The 20,743-nt window shown below is 39.2% G+C and overlaps 1 protein-coding gene and 1 long non-coding RNA gene across 2 annotated transcripts; both read right to left on the reverse strand.

Annotated features, from left to right (window-relative positions):
* Positions 1–4,678: 4,678 nt before the first annotated feature.
* On the reverse strand, positions 4,679–5,913 carry LOC117291369 (probable G-protein coupled receptor 21). The gene has a single exon (XM_033773019.1). It carries the CDS (start codon positions 5,911–5,913, stop codon positions 5,080–5,082), a length of 834 nt encoding a protein of 277 aa, XP_033628910.1. The 3' UTR covers positions 4,679–5,079.
* An 11,960-nt stretch (positions 5,914–17,873) lies between these two features.
* On the reverse strand, positions 17,874–19,889 carry LOC117291133. Its single transcript, XR_004519126.1, has 2 exons — positions 19,253–19,889; positions 17,874–18,376 (listed from the first exon to the last, which is right to left on the reverse strand). It is a non-coding gene; the product is annotated as an uncharacterized LOC117291133 (long non-coding RNA).
* Between the last annotated feature and the right edge of the window lie 854 nt (positions 19,890–20,743).

The following is a 20,743-nucleotide window of genomic DNA, read 5'->3' on the forward strand; positions in this document are numbered from 1 at the left end:
CAAGGGAAGCTTTCTACTATCATAACTTTCAAACTGTGTAAGTTTAATGTAAATCTGTGGACATTGTGTTTTTTGTTAGGAAAAAGTACATATACCCTTTAATACATTTGTGAATTAAATGGGCTGGTGCACAAAGGTCGCTTATGTTGACAGCATAACAGTTTTGATGTAATTGGTTTCTTTATTGGTGAATCGGAGCGTGGATTTGCCAAAATAAAACATGCGATGACAGATTTAAGAAGCAAATTACAGCAATAAACCTAAACCAAAACACGATTTTCCTTAATATTCAAATATTAAATTATCAGCTTAATATATATGCTGCACTCGTTTTTACAAAAATATCTGCTTTAAAGCCATTGGACCCTTTCGGTACAGAAAAAAAAGTTCACAGATTTACAAATAACTTACAGGGTTTACAGAAGGTAGTGGTGAAATACTTCTCTTGAAATGTTATTCCATGAAATGCTTTACTTTTTGAGAAAACAGTAAAACAATATCAATTCTCGTCAACGAAAATTACGGATTTATTTTAAACAAATGTCATGACACGGCGAAACGCGCGGATACAAGGGTGGGTTTTCCCGTTATTTTCTCCCGACTCCGATGACCGATTAAGCCCAAATGTTCACAGGTTTGTTATTTGATATAGAAGTTGTGATACACGAGGTGTGGGCCTTGGACACTACTGTTTACCGAAAGGGTCCAATGGCTTTAAGTTGATTTGAGTTCGCTAGGACACGGGTGTGGTCTTGGAGTTTTTTACACGTTCGATTTACAACAAACGTGATAATTACAGTAGCCTGAACATCTGACGTTATTACACTCCCGATGCTCGTAAGTTACGCCAGAGAGTGGCCTCAAGCCTAGGTCAATCCCCGTCCAACTTCACCTTTACCTACATTCACATGCAGACGACCAAAAAGTGCAGTTGCCAAAAGTCACCTCGGACCAATCAAAACACAGATAGTCTTTTCTCATAGAACCACCATTGGGAGCGGTCTTTACAAGTTTGATACCAAGTGTCGATACCGTTGTTGTCCGGTTGGCACAAAGTTCACTTTCCAAATCCCTCGTTGTCGACACCCTGTACTTTTATTTTCACAAGTTCGACAGAGTTTACACACGTCGTGTCTTGTGTCTTATTGGTATTGTCCCCAGTCGTATTCAGTTCCACGTTGATGCTTTTGCTGCAGATACAGGAAGTGCAGTCTAAGTTTTTTTCCAACTCGTTCAATCGACGACAGCACGAAGGAGTAAGTTGCTCCCAAATCTCTTCGACGCGGCTGTGAAATGTTTTGTTCATCACAAAATAGATGAAAGAGTTGACATAACCGTTGGAAACTAGCATCCAGAAGGTTAGAAAGTAGATCACTTGGGGCACATATAAACCGAAGGAGATGTTTATAAGAAGTAAGCACAAAAACGGAAACCAGCAAACTACAACAGCAACTGCCATAACCCTTACCATTCGGAACAGTTTGATGGTCCTTGGGGATGTTCCGGGAGATGAATGGGTGTCTTGACTCGAGGAGGATTGTGCCTTTATAATGTACATGCACAGGGTGAATAAACCCAAAAGGGAAACCCAGTCTTTACAGAAATGTTAACATAATCATTGAACATAGTTTTATTGAATCAAGTAAATTATGTAGAGTGTTGATCTTTAAAGGCAGTGGACACTGTTGGTAATTACTCAAAATAATTATTAGCATAAAACCTTTCTTGGTGATGAGTAATGGGGAGAGGTTGATGGTATAAAACATTATGAGAAACAGCTCCCTCTGGAGTGACATAGTTTTTGAGAAAGAAGTAATTTTCCACGAATTTGATTTCGAGACCTCAGATTTAGAACTTGAGGTCTCGAAATCAACCATCTAAACGCACACAACTTCGTGTGATAAGGTTTTTTTTTCTTTCACTATTATCTCGCAACTTCAACGACCGATTGAGCTCAAATTTTCACAGGTTTGTTATTTTGTGCATATGTTGAGATATACCAAAGTTGTCCAGTGTCTTTAAAGACAGAAGAACACTATACTTAAAACAATGATTGTTGATTATTTTTCTTCAATTTATTATGACAATTTTTTTAAGTTGTCATGTTCCATTGTGTTTCCTAGACAGTTAAATATATGGCGGTTGTATTAACATAATTATTTTAATGAGCAACTCATTCTGTTCATGTATTTAAACACCATAATTTTATGTGAAACATGGGAATGCTAAAACTCAGGATCAATTTATGCATTGATGATACTAATATAAATGTATTAAAACGCAGGAAACCACTAATTGGATTCCATCAGAACATGCAAGCCCAAGACAAGGCCAAAGCCGACAATTCGAAAGGGCTTGTCCTGCATTACCATCTAACTGCAGAGGGCGCTATCTATACCTATACTTCTCACAATAGACCTTATCGCAAATACCAATGCGCAAGCGCAGACTGTTGAATGAGGTGCATTGTGGGATAGATATGGATCAAATTTTGATACCAGCAAGACCACAATGCACCTAATTCCAAGCTTTACGCGCGCGCCCCGGTATTTGCGATTGGGCCGATTTCACAAAGGTCTCAAATTGATCGTAACTTCAAATCAATCGTAGTTGCTAAGTAAAGTGTGATGTCACAATACAAATCTCTATGGTGATACTGAAAATTTGTCTTGCGATGAATTTTATTGCTTTGTGAAATCGGCCCAAGGGTCTATGAACTGACCGCTCCAAAAGATTGAACAAATCTAGTGCGTTTTTATAAACATTGGTAAAAACCAGTCTACCTTTGTTGCGTAATCGACGCATTTTGAGAGAGTGATCAGATTTTAGCTTGATGGGAAAGCAAGAGCAGAAGAAATGTGTGACGAGTAGCAACATAGGTACGGTCTTAAAGGCACTGGACACTATTGGTAATTGTCAAAGATCAGTCTTCTCACTTGGTGTATCTCAACATATGATAACATAACAAACCTGTGAAAATTAGAAGTTGCGAGAGAATAAAGGAAGAAAAACGCCCCTGTTGCACAAGTTGTGTGCTTTCAGATGCTTGATTTCGAGACCTAAAGATCTAATTCTGAGGTCTCGAAATCAAATTCAAATATTTTAGTGGGAAATTACTTATTTCTCAGAAAACTACTTTACTTCAGATCTAGGGAGCTGTTTCTCACAATTTGTTACCAACAGCTCTCCATTACTCGTTACCAATTAAGTTTTTATGCTAATAATTATTTTGAGTAGTGTTACCAATAATGTTCAGTGCCTTTAGTCTGTAGTGAAATTGCTCAGATTCAATCTGAAAGCTCACTACTATCAATGTTCATAAAAACCAAAGCAAGTTTCAAGAGTTGTGTATACGTACGAAATGTAGAAAATTCGAATTATTTAAAATGTTGAGATAGTTTAAAACACAAAAAAGTGTTTCTCAAGGTTTATTTTTCGTACATACCAAACTGTATTTCTCGAGGAAATGGCCATTCAATTTGAATCAATTGGCATAATGAGAGTATTCGATTAGAAACATATGGTAAGATTGATATTAGAGAGAAATTTAAAAATAGAAGCAATGATTTAAACGAATTAATTTCTTGCTGACATGAAATATACATCCGTGGCACGATTGGTCTTTTGTAATAATTGGAGTTTACCGGGCATTTTGTCTTGTAAACACACCACTGATCGAAACGTTTCATAAACATTCCTAACAATATTACACATGGTTAAAGGATTCGAGTACTTTTTCAAAATGTCCACAGGTTTACTTTAAACTTACAGGGTTTGAAGATAATGATAGGGGAAAGCTTCTCTTCAAATATTACTAACTAAGATTGTGTAGCTTTTGAGAAATGAGTAAAACAAGTCACAAAATAATTTTGGTCTCATGAGACCAAAATTATTTGGCATGTAAAATATTATACGAAAACCATAGCATAACTGGTTAATACATTTTTACATGCTAAAACTGAGACGAAAATGATTACTTTTACTCGTTTCTCAAAAACAACAGCGCCTCAGTAAGTAAAATTCCAAGGGAAGCTTTCTACTATCATAACTTTCAAACTGTGTAAGTTTAATGTAAATCTGTGGACATTGTGTTTTTTGTTAGGAAAAAGTACATATACCCTTTAATACATTTGTGAATTAAATGGGCTGGTGCACAAAGGTCGCTTATGTTGACAGCATAACAGTTTTGATGTAATTGGTTTCTTTATTGGTGAATCGGAGCGTGGATTTGCCAAAATAAAACATGCGATGACAGATTTAAGAAGCAAATTACAGCAATAAACCTAAACCAAAACACGATTTTCCTTAATATTCAAATATTAAATTATCAGCTTAATATATATGCTGCACTCGTTTTTACAAAAATATCTGCTTTAAAGCCATTGGACCCTTTCGGTACAGAAAAAAAGTTCACAGATTTACAAATAACTTACAGGGTTTACAGAAGGTAGTGGTGAAATACTTCTCTTGAAATGTTATTCCATGAAATGCTTTACTTTTTGAGAAAACAGTAAAACAATATCAATTCTCGTCAACGAAAATTACGGATTTATTTTAAACAAATGTCATGACACGGCGAAACGCGCGGATACAAGGGTGGGTTTTCCCGTTATTTTCTCCCGACTCCGATGACCGATTAAGCCCAAATGTTCACAGGTTTGTTATTTGATATAGAAGTTGTGATACACGAGGTGTGGGCCTTGGACACTACTGTTTACCGAAAGGGTCCAATGGCTTTAAGTTGATTTGAGTTCGCTAGGACACGGGTGTGGTCTTGGAGTTTTTTACACGTTCGATTTACAACAAACGTGATAATTACAGTAGCCTGAACATCTGACGTTATTACACTCCCGATGCTCGTAAGTTACGCCAGAGAGTGGCCTCAAGCCTAGGTCAATCCCCGTCCAACTTCACCTTTACCTACATTCACATGCAGACGACCAAAAAGTGCAGTTGCCAAAAGTCACCTCGGACCAATCAAAACACAGATAGTCTTTTCTCATAGAACCACCATTGGGAGCGGTCTTTACAAGTTTGATACCAAGTGTCGATACCGTTGTTGTCCGGTTGGCACAAAGTTCACTTTCCAAATCCCTCGTTGTCGACACCCTGTACTTTTATTTTCACAAGTTCGACAGAGTTTACACACGTCGTGTCTTGTGTCTTATTGGTATTGTCCCCAGTCGTATTCAGTTCCACGTTGATGCTTTTGCTGCAGATACAGGAAGTGCAGTCTAAGTTTTTTTCCAACTCGTTCAATCGACGACAGCACGAAGGAGTAAGTTGCTCCCAAATCTCTTCGACGCGGCTGTGAAATGTTTTGTTCATCACAAAATAGATGAAAGAGTTGACATAACCGTTGGAAACTAGCATCCAGAAGGTTAGAAAGTAGATCACTTGGGGCACATATAAACCGAAGGAGATGTTTATAAGAAGTAAGCACAAAAACGGAAACCAGCAAACTACAACAGCAACTGCCATAACCCTTACCATTCGGAACAGTTTGATGGTCCTTGGGGATGTTCCGGGAGATGAATGGGTGTCTTGACTCGAGGAGGATTGTGAAGGGTTGGCAAACCGTTTGGCGTTCTTCTCCAATTTCTTTCTGACAATCACTGAGGTTATGACAATAACAATAAGACTGGGCAAAACTCCAACAAAGAAAACTATATAAACTCGTACAGATCCATCATTCAGTAGTGGAACGCATGTGTATACAAACCCGGAATAGATGTGCTTCTGGACACCAACAACGTAGACCAATACTGTGAGAACCCATCCTATTGCGATAACCAGGAGTGTTCTTCTTGTCGTTACAAGTCTTGAATATTTGAGTGGATGGGTGACTGCTATGTACCGCTCAATACTCATGAGAGTCAATGTGAGTCCAGAGTTTGAGAGACAAATCTGCATTGCGTATGCCGAGATATATACATAAAAGTCTCATACAAAGGACATTAGCAGCCGTCAAAGGTTAAAATCGTGAACGAAAATCATCGAGCCGTAAATTCAGCCTTGTTTGCTCTTATATATGCTTTTGCTCCTATTTATACGGGTTTGCTCCTATATATATGGGTTTGCTCTTATATATATGGGTTTGCTCCTATATATATGGGTTTGCTCTTATATATATGGGTTTGCTCTTTATGGGTTTGCTCATTTAGTCATAAACGGCCCCTCATAACTAACAGCAGGCTGTTCGGAGTGACACAGAATCAGGATCAAAGGTGTTTAAATAATTGTTGAATTGGTAAGCTTTCAATTCGCAATTTGTCTTTCAAAACTTAAAGTTTGGAATGTAAATGCGACCTTTGGACCGGGCTCTTTTCTGGTTTGATTTCGGCAAGAGAGAGCAAATATAATTCTCAATATTTTGTAGGGAGTACGGGGAGAATATACGGCTCTGAGAGAGATAATGTTATAGCGCCCTCCGTGAGAATCATTTGGGTTCAATACCGAGTTTTTACCAAATTTTACAAGTAGTGAAATGCGATTTATTTTTGAAGTCCCTCTTATAATTTATGACCACCAGGTGCGCACTATTATTATAGGCTCACAGTGGCGCAGCGGTGGAGGCTAACCCTTGCTCCTCTAGCCAACTCTCGTCCCCCATAATGATGTCGAAACAACGCACAAAATTATCTGTTCGATTCTTCATGGTTTAAATTGAGTGCAGGATAATTTTAACAAGGCCATTAAATCGAAGAAATGGAGATGGGCAGCCGTCGATTTCGAAGTGTTTGCTGCACAGCGCTGGAAAAGACGTCCGACCGGACCACTTTGCAAACTGACCCCATCTTTAGTTGTTTTGCTGCATCCAGCAGCAATACACCTGGTCGACATTGCCGGAAAAAATGCAAGAAAAAAACTTTTTCGAAACGTAAAACTCACGACTATTATTATTATTATTATTACTATTATGCATTTAGGTACGCTTGGTAAAACCATGTCACAGCGTTTACAAAGAGCAATATATTAAACATTATACAAACAAACAACAATAAAAGAAAAAAAAAATCAATTAGGAAAGACGTATGTTTTGAGAATCTTCTTAAACACATTCACTGTTTCAGCAGATTTAATATAGGAGGGAAGTTCATTCCACTCTTTAGCTGCTGTAACAGTGAATGTTCGATCTCCCGCTTTACTGTGAGTCATGGGAAAAGTAAGGCGAAAAGGATCTGCGTTGGAGCGAAGATTTGTACGCAAATGTCGATACAACAACTCAAGACATTCATTAAAATACACGACTAGGACTTGAATGTACATGGAGGTACGTGTGTTCGATGTTCGATCGAGGCAAAGACTGCCTCGATTGGCGTCACAAAAGGGGTAGGCGGAGTCACCCCCACACAACTTTAGTAAAACTGGTGAGATAATCGGAAACTAAGCATCAGCCGCAGAGGGATACCATGCAGTTTGAACAATTGTTTTTAATTCAAATCAGGCCGAAACGGCGACTTCGGGTAGAGCTACGGCTACATCGCGCATGTCTGCCTATCCTTCAACACTAACAGACGCGCTGATCTAGCCGTAGCTCTAGCCGAAGTCGCCGTTTCGGGAACGGTCATATATTCTCTTTTCACACTTTAGTGCTGTCAGTTTCTAAACTCCCATACTATGTCTACCAGTTGAATCAGTAAGATCGTCAATCATTTACTGTGGTCCTAATTATTGGTCGATGTCAGTTAACTCTCGGTTTACGACTGACAGCATGTTGCTATAGTGATGATTTCAATGTTTACAAGGGAGTCAACTAATGCACTGGGCATATACTGCTGGAAAAAGGTTAATTTTTGATGTCAATATTTAGTAGTCCCGCACGTCCTGTCATTAGCAGGCGTATAGGTTGATTGTGCAAACGTACGACGCTCAGAATACTGCCAACTGCGAATGCGAAGGTGAAAATATGGAGAATTTTACTGCAGATAATATTTCTTCTCTTCACCAGTGCCCAAACGACACCGTTTGTATTTTAGAAGCTATTTTAGTTATTGGCGTAGCTTTTCTGACTTTGATATCAAATATAATGAACATAACTGTTCTGTTGACAACACAGGCCTTTCGAAACAGTCACGGCTACTTATTGATGTCACTCAGCGTGGCTGATTTAGGAACGGGTGCCGTTGCTGCTCTGTCTATCTACCCGTCCGCTACTCTCCGAGTCAGTCCGGACTCCTGGCCGTACGGAGACACCGTTTGTTTGATCTCGGCATCCATTTTGCAAATTTGTCTTTCAAACTCTGGATTCACGTTGTGTCTTATGAGTATTGAGCGGTACATAGCAGTCGCCCACCCACTCAAATATTCAAGACTTGTAACTACAAGAAAAACGCTCATACTTATCGCAATAGGATGGTTAACTGCAGTGTTGCTTACTGTTGTCAGTGTTCCGAAACACATGTATACCGGGTTTCTGTACGTATGCATTCCATCACTGGGCGCTAATTCTGTATTTGCATGCGGATTGATCTTTGGAGCTCTACTTTGTCTTAAAGTTACTGTCATAACCTCAGTGATTGTCAGAAAGAAATTGGAGAAGAACGCCAAACGGTTTGCCAACCCTTCACAATCCTCCTCGAGTCAAGACACCCATTCATCTCCCGGAACATCCCCCAGGACCATCAAACTGTTCCGAATGGTAAGGGTTATGGCAGTCGCTGTAGTAGTTTGCTGGTTTCCGTTTGTGTGTTTACTTGTCATAAACATCTCTTTCGACATCGTTGTGCCCCAGGTTATCTGGTTTCTAACATTCTGGATGCTGGTTTCCAATGGTTATGTCAACTCTTTCATCTATTTTGTGATGAACAAAACATTTCACAGCCGCGTCGAAGAGATTTGGGAGCAACTTACTCCTTCGTGCTTTCATCGACTGAGCGATTTGGAACAAAACTTAGACTGTACTTCCTGCATCTGCAGCAAAGGCATACAAGTGGAACTGAATACGTCTGGGGACAATACCAATAAGACACAAGACACGTATGTAAACTCTGTCGAACTTGTGAAAATAAAAGTACATGGTGTCGACAACGAGGAATTTGGAAAATGAACTTTGTGCCAATCGAACATAATTGTTTAAGAGGAACGGTCGTTATGACACTCATTAGTTGAACTCTTTGAAAATTAAAGCACAATTTGAAGCAATTTGTTAGTTCTAGTAAAGTTAATGGGTAGGCCTACGATATTTTGTCAAAAAGAATAACCTCGTTTTTGATTATTTAGAGGAAAATCCTGTTTACTAGTTTCGAGTTACTCCTGTAATTTGCTTCTTAATTTAACTGTCAACACTGGTTTTGAAGTATTAAAAAGTCCACGATTCGACATATAAAAAAATAAATAAATTGCATCAAAACTGTTATGTGAGGTCAGCAAAAGCGACAATTGTGTACCGAGGTGGCCACGCGTCTTTATCCACACGGATGGATAGTGACAGGTATAGAACCAGTGATTTAATAGGATACAATGATTTATTTCAATACGCTTGCAGTGCGGTAAGCTTTCCATATCAGTCTGTGTTTGGATTGGCACAAGGTGACGTTTGCCAGTGCACCAATCAAAACACAGATATGGAAGTCTGCAGCCATGCAGGATGTGCAAATGTTTATGAAGTTTTTGATTAAGGGAATCAATGTGTGGTGAAGAGGTTTTCAACAAGTGGTTTAATCCCAACGAGGCCTGCCGTCGATTTCAAAAAACTCTTCCTAACTTAAGACTAATCTTAGGACTTAGGACGAGTCCCAACCCTGCACTGTAGAATGCAGACCTTAAGATTCCTAAGTTAGGAAGAGTTACTCGTCCTAACTCGAGATAAGACGAGTCCTAACTCTTTGTGAAATCGACGGCTGGTTCTTGATAATTTTACCGAGACGAAGTCGAGGTAAATTATTAAAACCAGGCCTCGGCGGGTTTAAACCCCTAGTTGAAAACCGATTCAACACACTTTAAATTTCCATTCATAAATACCTTTTCAGTCAAAAACATCATCACTTTTTGGTCAAAAAGTAAAATAAATGTAAAAATTATAATTGTTAAATGATTTCTTTCAACACAACACCCCTCCAGCTATGAAATGGTAAAGCCCTCCGCCGCCCTTGTGTAAACAACTCCTTATAAGGGAATGATGTGCGCGTCGCGCGTATCGCGTGATGTGGCACATTGTTTCAGCCGTTGCTCTCGACCGATAGGAATGAAGAAACTGTCTTATAACTTAGGATGGGTTTCTTACGCTTCTCTTTAAGGAACACGTTGCCTTGGATCGGACGAGTTGGTCTATACAAAGCGTTTGTAACCGTTTTTTTTATAAAATGCATACGGTTGGAAATAATGTTTTAAAAGTAGAATACAATGATCCACACAAGTTTGCCTCGAAATTGCGTGGTTTTCCTTTTACTGTGCGAACTATACTAACACGGTCGGCCATTTATGGGAGTCAAAAATTTGACTCCCATAAATGGCCGACCGTGTTAGTGGACGCGCTAAAAGGAAAACCGTGCAAGTTCGAGGCATGTTTATGTGGATCATTGTATTCTACTTTTACAACATCTTTTTACCCATAAAGTTTATAAAAAACGGTTACAAACGCTTTATAGACTAACTCGACCGATCTAAGGCAACGTGTTCCTTTAATATTCATGCATGACGTCATAATTTTTCGCCCAAAATGAGGCCATAGGCGCACGTCCGCCTGTATAAACAAATCAGTTTTTAAGTATATTTTAATCCTCTTGTTGTTCTTCTTTTTTGGAAACTGTGAAATCTTTTTACTCTAACTATTTGTATTTTTTTTAAGCCATTTGACACTTTCGGTACAGAAAAAAATAAATGTTCACAGATTTACAAATAATTTTCAGGGTCTACAGAAGGTAATGGTGAAAGACTTCTCTTGAAATATTATTTCATGAAATGCTTTACTTTTTGAGAAAACATTAAAACAATATCAATTTTCGATATCGAGAATTACGGATTTATTTTAAACACATGTCATGACACGGCGAAATGTGCGTAAACAAGGGTGGGTTTTCCCGTTATTTTCTCCCGCCCCGATGACCGATTGAGCCTTAATTTTCACAGGTTTGTTATTTTAATTTATATATAAGTTGTGAAACACGAAGTGTGGGCCTTGGACAATACTGTGTACCGAAAGTGTCCAATGGCTTTAATTAAGGTTTTTCTTTTTTCCTTTGTTTTATTACACTGGACCATTACAGATCTTTAAATAAATAAATAAACAAATAAATAAATAAATTCTGTGTTGTAATATTTCTCCAGTATACATCTTTGTTATTCAATTATTCTCAAACTACTGATTGATCAAAATTAATGTCAATTTCCTTGAGAAATACAGTTTGATCTGTGTGAACTATCATTTTGTGTTTTAAACTTTCTCAAAATATAAACAATCAGATTTTACATCATTTCAAACGTACATACAACTCTTGGAACTTGTTCCCGGTTGAACATTGATATCAGTGAGCTTTCAGATCGAAACTGAGTTGTTGCTACTCAATATGAACTTATTCTGCTCTTGCTTTCACATTAAGCTAAAGTCTTACAACCATTCTCTCAAATGTGTCTACTGCGTATGCTGAGGCTGACACTGTTGTTTACCAAAGTAAAGCCCGGTTCATACTTCCTGCGAATGCGAATGCGATACGCATGTTGACGTCACAAACTCGCGAAGAATAATTCGCAGCAGTTCAACTTTGCTCAACTCACTTGCGAATATCGCTACGAAAGGAGGGTTTTGACGTCAAATTCATGTCAAATTCGCTTCGCATTTGCATTCCCATGAAATATGAACCGGGCTTAGTACTCACTGACCCATAATTCCCATAGTCCGTTTATGAAGAGTACACAGTGTAAGGCCATGTTTGACGTAGACTGGTATATCCGCAAGGATAAAGACAGGTACTTGCTTTTTAGAACCAGTGATTTCATTGGATACGATGACGTCATATAATGAACATGCAGTGAGGTGAGCTTTTCCATACTGGTCTCAGAGGTGAAGTGGGTGGAGCGGACAGAAATCACCTCGGACCAATCAAAACACAGATATGGAACGCTTCTTTCGTTCATCTATACATGCAGTGTCCATGTGTATCATGTACGCTATATGTAATGTTAGTTTGTCTTGTTTTGGGTGCATAATGTGAAATAAAGGAGGTGAAATGTGATTTTGGACAGGGATTAACCTAGGCTAGAGACCACTATCTGGCGTAATTCACGAGCCTCAAAATGTGACATCAGATGTTCAGACTAACGCTGACGGCCTCTGTAGTTAGTATTGCGGGACAAGGCCTTTCGAAATTTCGTTTCCGGTATTGCCTTTAAAGGTGTCATGTGTTGGTCAATTGTAGGCGAAGTATGGAAAAGAAATGCAGTATAAAAAGTCGTCTTTGTCATTTAGTGTGCTTGCTGGAAACTTTCTTTACACTCGTTTATTAACGTGGAGGTCCAAACAGTTAACGAAAATATTGTTCAATCACCTTATCCAGTGCAGATAGAACATACATCACATACTGATTTTGGATTTGTTTTGCTCTCAAAACCTATGCCAACGTGTGTCTTTATCTTGGCCCGGGCCCTGACACATAAATCTATGATTACATAACTTAATCTGACGCACATCCAACGTGAACGGATACGGTTATCGTATTATCCGTATCCGTAGCAAAAGAGTTGGGTTGGTGTTGGTGTACTTTTTGTAGGACATCAACATATTTACAATAAACGAAGTCATTGATTGAAGGTAATGCTGGCAGAAAGCTTCATTGTAGTAAGCTACGAGTAGCTTCTAAAGCTGACAACTGCGAATATCAACCATGGGGAATTTTACTGCTGATAATAGTTCTTCTCTTTACCAGTGCCCAAACAATACCGTTTGTATTTTAGAAGCTATTTTCATTATTGGCGTAGCTTTTCTGACTTTGGTATTAAACACTATGAATATAGTTGTTCTGTTGACAACACCGGCCTTTCGAAACAGTCACGGCTACTTATTGCTGTCACTCAGCGTGGCTGATTTAGGAACGGGTGCCGTTGCTGCGCTGTCTATCTACCCGTCCGCTACTCTCCGAGTCAGTCCGGACTCCTGGCCGTACGGGGACACCGTTTGTTTGATCTCGGCATACGCAATACAGATTTGTCTCTCAAACTCCGGATTCACGTTGACTCTAATGAGTATTGAGCGGTACATAGCAGTCACCCATCCACTCAAATATTCAAGACTTGTGACGAAAAGAAGAACACTCCTGGTTATCGCAATAGGATGGATGCTCACAGTGTTGGTCTACGTTGTTGGTGACCTAAGGAAAACATTCTCTAGCGTTGTGTACGCATGCGTTCCACGACTGGATGATATGTCTGTTTTTGCATACTTATTGTTCTTCGTTGGAGTACTACCTAGTCTTATAGTTATTGTCATAACCTCAGTGATTGTTAGTAAGAAGTTAGAACAGAACGAGAAACGGCTTGCCAAACTTGCACTATCCACGGCGAGTCCCGACACCATTTCAACCCCAGCAGGAACATCACCCAGGACCATCAAACTGTTTCATTTGGTAAGGGTTATGGCATTCGCTATAGTAATTTGCTGGGTTCCATTTTTGTGCCTATTTGTCACAACCATCTCTTTCGATTTTGTTGTGCCCCAAGTGATATTTTTTCTCGTTTTTTGGTTGGTGGTTTCCAACGGTTTTATCAATTCCATCATCTATTTTGTGATGAACAAAACATTTCACAGCCGCGTCGAAGAGATTTGGGAGCAACTTACTCCTTCGTGCTGTCGTCGATTGAACGAGTTGGAAAAAAACTTAGACTGTACTTCCTGTATCTGCAGCAAAGGCATACAAGTGGAACCGAATACGTCTGGGGACAATATCAACAATATATCACCAGGACACTCATGCAAAATCGTCTGAACTTGTAAAAGCTAAGGTAAAAGGTGTCAACAGCGGGAATTTTGAAAGTATGTGCCAACCGGAGAAAATTAGGAAATTACACACTTTGTGTAAACCAAACGTGTAAAAACTGTGAATACTGAAACCCCATGGGTAGTCCAGAAGAGAAGAGTTGAACTCTAAGAAACTCAAGTTTTTGTCAAACTCTACTGTAAAAGTTGAAACTAAAGATAAAGTACATATATATGTTTTGTCTATAAGAAGTTTAAATAGTTAGATTTTTGATCATTGTCTGTAAAATCCTGCGTTTTGAGGTGACAGCTCATTCTTATTATTGTCAACAAATCCACGGCCCGATGCATCAACAAACAACAACATTGTCACAACATTTGTATAGGGTCATACCAGCAACCATTGTGCACCGAAGCCAGCCTGTCCTGACGGTGATTATTAGAGCATGGAAGAATAAATTCATCCATTATTAGAGCAAGGATGAGCTTGGTTGGACGCACTCGCTGTCTTGTCGATGCATTATTAACACTTTTCATGGGTGTGTGAACCTTCAAAACCTTCAGAAATGTATACTAATGAACACGCCTGGAGTGGTTTTCTAAACATAAAGTTGTCCTTTATACTATAATATGTATGCAGTCTCTTATTATACATGCGGCAGGCTGAACCAACCGATACAGGTCTAGCCCCATTCCCTACCTCACCGGTATTTTGAACATGTAACACATTTTGGCAGGCCTCATATTTTTACCATCGATTTTATTCCCAGTTTTTATTTTCTTGTTTGCGTGTTTGTTTAGTCTTTTTTACCTTTTTGCGCGGGTGTGTTTGGTTTTTTTGTTTGTGTGTTTTTAATGTGTTTGTTTGTCTGGTGGAGTGTTTGTTTGTCTGGTGGAGTGTTTTGTTTGTATGTTCGTTCGTTCGTTCGTTCGTTCGTTCGTTCGTTCGTTCGTTCGTTTGTTTGTTTGTTTGTTTGTTTGTTTGTTGGGGTGTTTGATTGGTTGTTTGTTCGTTTGTTTGTTTGTTGGGGTGTTTGTTGTGGTGTCTGTTGGCGGGGGGGGGTATGTTTGTCGGGCTGCTGTTGGGTTTGTTAGTTAAGTGTGCTTGTTAAATATTTATTGTTTTTGTTTTATCTAATTTTAGTTCTCATGACGTCTCTTTTGACTTTGCTCTTAATTTTTCAAATTTTCTTGTGTATAAATTTTCTCTCTGCTTTTTAAAATGTTTATTTAATAATGTAAATCTGTATTTTAATTCAGTCTCTGGACTGCGACAAGCAGATGTTTTTACAATAAACCGGTAATAATAATAATAAACCCGTGTGTGTACCCGATCAACTCCAGTTATCAAGTGGTTTCATCAAACTGAACGGTTAATCAAATGGCCTGATTCTGTTCAATCTACTGGGCACTGGTCCCTGAGCTGTGAAGTGTTTTTTTTAAACAGGGTCTTAGCATAATATGTTCGTGTACATCTCAATATTTGGAGATTGTGCAGTAATCACCTGAACCAGAATTGTTCAGTCTGTACACATTGGCAATGGTGACCTATATACCTGTTCTCATACTGAAAGCAATGCGGACTTGATGCTTTGCGCCGCCTTTGTGTAACCGATTCCACATCTTTGCAATTTCATCACAGAGCATCGCAATACTGCGCTCATAATCACAGACAACCCATTACCAATGATAGTCACGCTCACTTACGTTATGCATACATCCCCAATGACAGCTCAATGGCAGCTCAATGTCATTAAGTGCATCACAGACTCATATAAATTACGGCACGCCAAGAAACTAATTATCAAACACACCGGGCAGAAGTTTTAATATAACCGTTCAAATTAATCAAAACAGATCCACCATGTCTTATCAATACACTTTTACCGGTCCAAGTTATTACATATAAACCTCGTATCTATATTTATATTTATCATGGCCCGGGCGACGTACCTCCACTTCCGGTGATTTTATAGACTTGTGGACAAGTCGTTAAATCGGCCCCACGTGCTGAGATAGTGCTCCCCCGACAACACTGCTCTCGCGCGAACTCACTGCTCTCGCGCGAACTGATGGCTCCCCGATTTTGACTCCTCATTAACGACTTGTACAAGTTGTCAGCGGTACGTATTCATGTATTCAAGTACGAACGCGGTATACCTTCACTGTTGCCGCGGAGACAATCGTGCAGACGAGTCCATTTTTATAAGAGGGTAGTAATAGTTTCTAATACTGTAAAGCTTGAACCGGAGGGCATCTGTGAATCTTTTTTATTTTGATTTAACTGCTTTATTAGTTGATTAGGGCCTAACTTTACAAAGTCATCTTCATATGCATTACTATTTATCTGTTTAATATCCGTGAGCTGCCTCATGCAAATAAATAATGCCCACGGTCAATGGTAATGGTCCAATGCAATCCTTTAACCCGATGTGTTCTGCTCGGACTGTGTACACTGGACAAGTTGCAACATAAAATATAGTTTGTATTAATACTACCAGTCCCAAAATTCATTATTTGTTTACTGACAAATGTTTTTTATTTTAAGTTTTCATCTAAAAAGTGATTTTGAAAACCATGGTCGACATGTGGAAGTTTGATATGTGAGTCTTGTGGACAAGTTTCACAGGGCAGTCGTGTGCGGATCGCAGGGATTCCGGAAAATTTCAGTAACTCTTTTCAGATGTCGATGTATTTTAAAGGTATTATAGCTAATCATCGACATACACTCTACTTGCCCAAGATATTGCAAGACAAGGTTTCATATAGCAGCTGTACTTTTGTTTTGTTTTAAGCAACTGTAACCACGAAAAATACTCCTCACTTCCAAGCAATCATAACAATTAATATAAGGCTCAAATAGGGTAAAGACACCGTGAAATGCAAAAAAGGAACAGTGACTCAAATTGTAGTTTGCCTCAAACAAAAAACAAGAAACAAATTTATTGATAAATCGATCAACAAATGCAAACCAGTGGTTGAAATAAATAAATTAAATTGAGCAATAAACAATGAAAATACCTTCAGACTAATGGATATTGATGGTAGAAACTGTAAATAAAGAAAATGTGGAGTGTTTCCCTTGCACTTCCAGGTTGCTATATAAACATAGTGAGTAGTTGACTTTTGCAAAACCTGTTCATTACAAAACACTTTAAACAATTTACAAACTAGGCGAGTGCTAGAAGGGTTACAGCTCGATGGCCGAAGGTTCAATAGTCTGAATGTTCGATAGTCCAAATTGACAATAAGGTCCGATAGTCCGAATTGACAATAAGGTCCGATAGTCCGAATTGACAATAAGGTTTGATCGTCGATTCGGACTATCGGACCTTATTTGGACCAGTGAACCTTCAGATCAATGAACCTTCGGACTATCGTATCAAATGTACGGGTTAATGAAACCTACTTCATTTTGGGACTAATGAACCCCCTGTTATGGGAAATTTGTGCGTTCGGACAATCAAACCTTCGGACTAACGGACCTTCGGGTGGACACCGCTAGAAGACCGTACAGAAATGTAAACAGTGGTGGATATGGGAAAACTAACTTGAATGAACATTTTAAATGGGTCTTCTACCTATGTTGCACAACCGCCTAGCCTTTATACATTATCAAACCCTCTCAGTCTGTGCTTTGGATATTTAAGTATTTGGATTGGAAAGAATAAATTTTAACTAAAATGAGCAAAATAATTGTTGGTAATTGCACAGTATAAATGTCATTCTTACATTTGGAACCATTCAGAATGCACCATCCACATCAGTCAAGAACTTTGGTGCATATTTTGATTGAATTGTCTATGACTGATCAAATAGACCTGCTTTCGTTTACACCAAACTCTTTCCAACTTGTGTTAATCTTACGACTTGAGTTGAGTCCCAGCCTTGCAACGTAACATGCAAACCCTAAGATTAACGTTTCGTGAAAACGGCTCCAGCTTTGCAAGTCTGTTCGATTTCATGTGTCACAGATTAGGAAGTATGTATCTGACGATTCATAACATCATGTGATTCGCAGCCATGTTCTTTCTCGGTTAGATTGTTGTAATGGGCTGCTTACAGAAAACCCACATGCATATTTTAAAAGAGACTTCACAGTTTGCAGAACTGGGCTGCTCGTGTTATATTTAGGTTAAATCGCCGTCGTGATGCCATGCTCCTTCTAAGATCGCTTCATTGGTTACCAATTAAACAGAGGATTGCAATTAAGATTATTTTATTTGTATGAACATTTCTTTATAAATCAGGCACCAGAGTAATTTAATGAGTGTCTAGAGTTGTATCAGTTTTTGTGTACACATCTTCACTCCAATGCAGATCCATCTCGGCTAACTTTTCCCATGACTCGCAGTAAGGCAGGAGATCAAACTTTCAGTTTTTACAGCAGCTTAGGGGTAGGGGTGGAATGAACTTCCTTCTTAAACGAGGAGTGTTTCCCTTGCACTGTCAGGCTGCCATGTGACCCTGTGGAGAAAAGAAAGAAACACACAATGTTGACCTGAACTTATGTTGATTGTGTAATACTATCCGTAGTATGATAGGCTAATACTTATTGCAAGCAAATAAGTTAACGTAAATGTCAGAAAATTGTGTTGTTAAAATCACACATGAAGATACCATTTTTCACGTCAGGTACCTCTCTGTGCAGACGTCTTACGTGAGCATGAATTAAGCCCAAAGTGGTGACGTCACCTAACAACACAATGTTTTGACCTTCACGTTCACGTGTTTGCTGGCATAACATGCAGCTAATAAAACCTACCTAATACTTACGGGCTAAAGTGAGGTTCGAGGCAACACCATCACAAATAAAGACTCTCATGTAATTTCAAATCTTATTTAAGTTTTAGTGTTTAAATTTTTTAAACATTTTGTTATTATGTTTTATTATTGTTTCTAAAAAAAAAAACAATTATGTTTAATTATAAAAACCAACAACAACAAAAACAGTGAATTTGGTACTTTTTGCATTGCTTGAGACTCTACTCTCTAGATACAAAAGTTCCAACAACAATGCAAAACAAGTAACCTTGTGTAGAACTAGAACTTTAGAAGTAGGGGCTCAATTTTAATAACCTGTGTGTGTCGGTGCAACCGCCACTGACGACAGTGCTTTTTGTGGAACCATGTAGGTAGAAACTACCTCCATGGTGGAACCAGTGAGTTATATGAATAATAACACATGTTTTGTTAAGTTTTACTTCAAAACAAAACTTGTTCTTTTAAGTAAGAAGCCCCAAACCAAGTTACCGGTAACTCCATGGAGGTAGATTTTTGCAATATTATTTGTCAACGCAAATTTATTAGTAGTTTAATTAAGAAACTTAACAGCAAGCTCACCTGTGTTGATTTCATGATGCCAACACAGTATGCACCAACCATCACCACTGCCTTGAGCAAGGCTACTGATTTCATCGAATATTCGGCCGGTGCAAATCATTTGTTTACAAAAGTGTCATTGCCTTTCATCAATCAATACACGCTGTGTGCAGTGTGTGTGTGTTGGCATGATGCATATAAATGGCGGCTTCTTCTTCTTTTTCCTTGCGACCTGTCGTCGACGTGAGCAGATCTCTTGCATGTTGCATGCCTTGAGAAAACTGGCTACTTGACAGCTGCTTCTATATCTTGTTCTTCAAGTTTATCAACCAAGTCAGACCAAGTTAAGACGAAGTTATTTATTTAATATGCACGTCAAAGTTCCCGATGAAAATCCGTACTCAAAAGTACAACCATACACACACGACGTCTAGTGTGTAGGCATAATAAATACACGCTGACAGGTTTGTTGATCGTTCATTCATACATGTGACTTCCCGAACCCATCCAATACAGGGTGTACTGTTTGATAGCATATACATGTTGAATATTCATTGATTTAACGACATCGACCAATCAGATGCGTCCGTACGATTTCGGCTGAAGTGCCCATAGGCTGTGCACAAACTGATGACAACTTGTACAAGTCGTTAATGAGGAGTCAAAATCGGGGAGCCATCAGTTCGCGCGAGAGCAGTGAGTTCGCGCGAGAGCAGTGTTGTCGGGGGAGCACTATCTCAGCACGTGGGGCCGATTTAACGACTTGTCCACAAGTCTAGTGATTTTATTGCCTCGTTCTTTAACGAGCCCTGTCCGACTACCACCGTGTGCCTGCTTGAAGTCGCTGTCATGGGCGTCAATCAGGGGGGGGGGGGGGGACACAGGGGGGACATGTCCCACCCACCTTTTGGAGGGTGGGGGACACAATATCAAATGTCCCCCCACCTTTTTGACCACCTTTATCATGAAGCCCAAGTTTTGCACTGTGTAAGACGGATCCCTGTGTCCCTATGTGGGCATTAATCCTGTGGGCAAAGGATGACACAATATCCCCTCTTTAAATTGGCCCTAGATTGCATCACAGAGCATCTAAAATGCAAAATTTTCCCGGGCCCTTAAGCGGGCCCGGACCCATGCCGTAAAGGTTTTACACTCGCGTGCTCACTCTTTGACAGTATTTCCCCCTAAAACTTGGTTCATATAGATCCGTACTTGAAGATGCTTTCAACCCAAAAGGTTCTGCTGCTGCTCACATTTTTACAGATGTTCTGTTCCGTTCTGTATGCCTCGTATTGGCCTAAGATTGCACCACAGAGCATCTAGAATGCAAAATTTTCCCGGGCCCTTGAGCGGGCCCGGACCCATGCCGTAAAGGTTTCACACTCACGTGCTCACTATTTGACAGTATTTTCCCCTAAAACTTGCTTTTCCATTTTACTCGGCTTCGTCTCATAAAATGGAATGGTCAAGAATCCACGCCATGATTTGTGATTTGACATGCACTCATTTTGT

Source organism: Asterias rubens, chromosome 6, assembly GCF_902459465.1.
Source record: "Asterias rubens chromosome 6, eAstRub1.3, whole genome shotgun sequence".
Classification (NCBI taxonomy): Eukaryota; Metazoa; Echinodermata; class Asteroidea; order Forcipulatida; family Asteriidae; genus Asterias; species Asterias rubens.

Excerpts from the sequence above, each read along its gene's own strand:
- LOC117291369 (XM_033773019.1), bottom strand. The coding sequence starts at position 5,913 with ATGCAGATTTGTCTCTCAAACTCTGGACTCACATTGACTCTCATGAGT.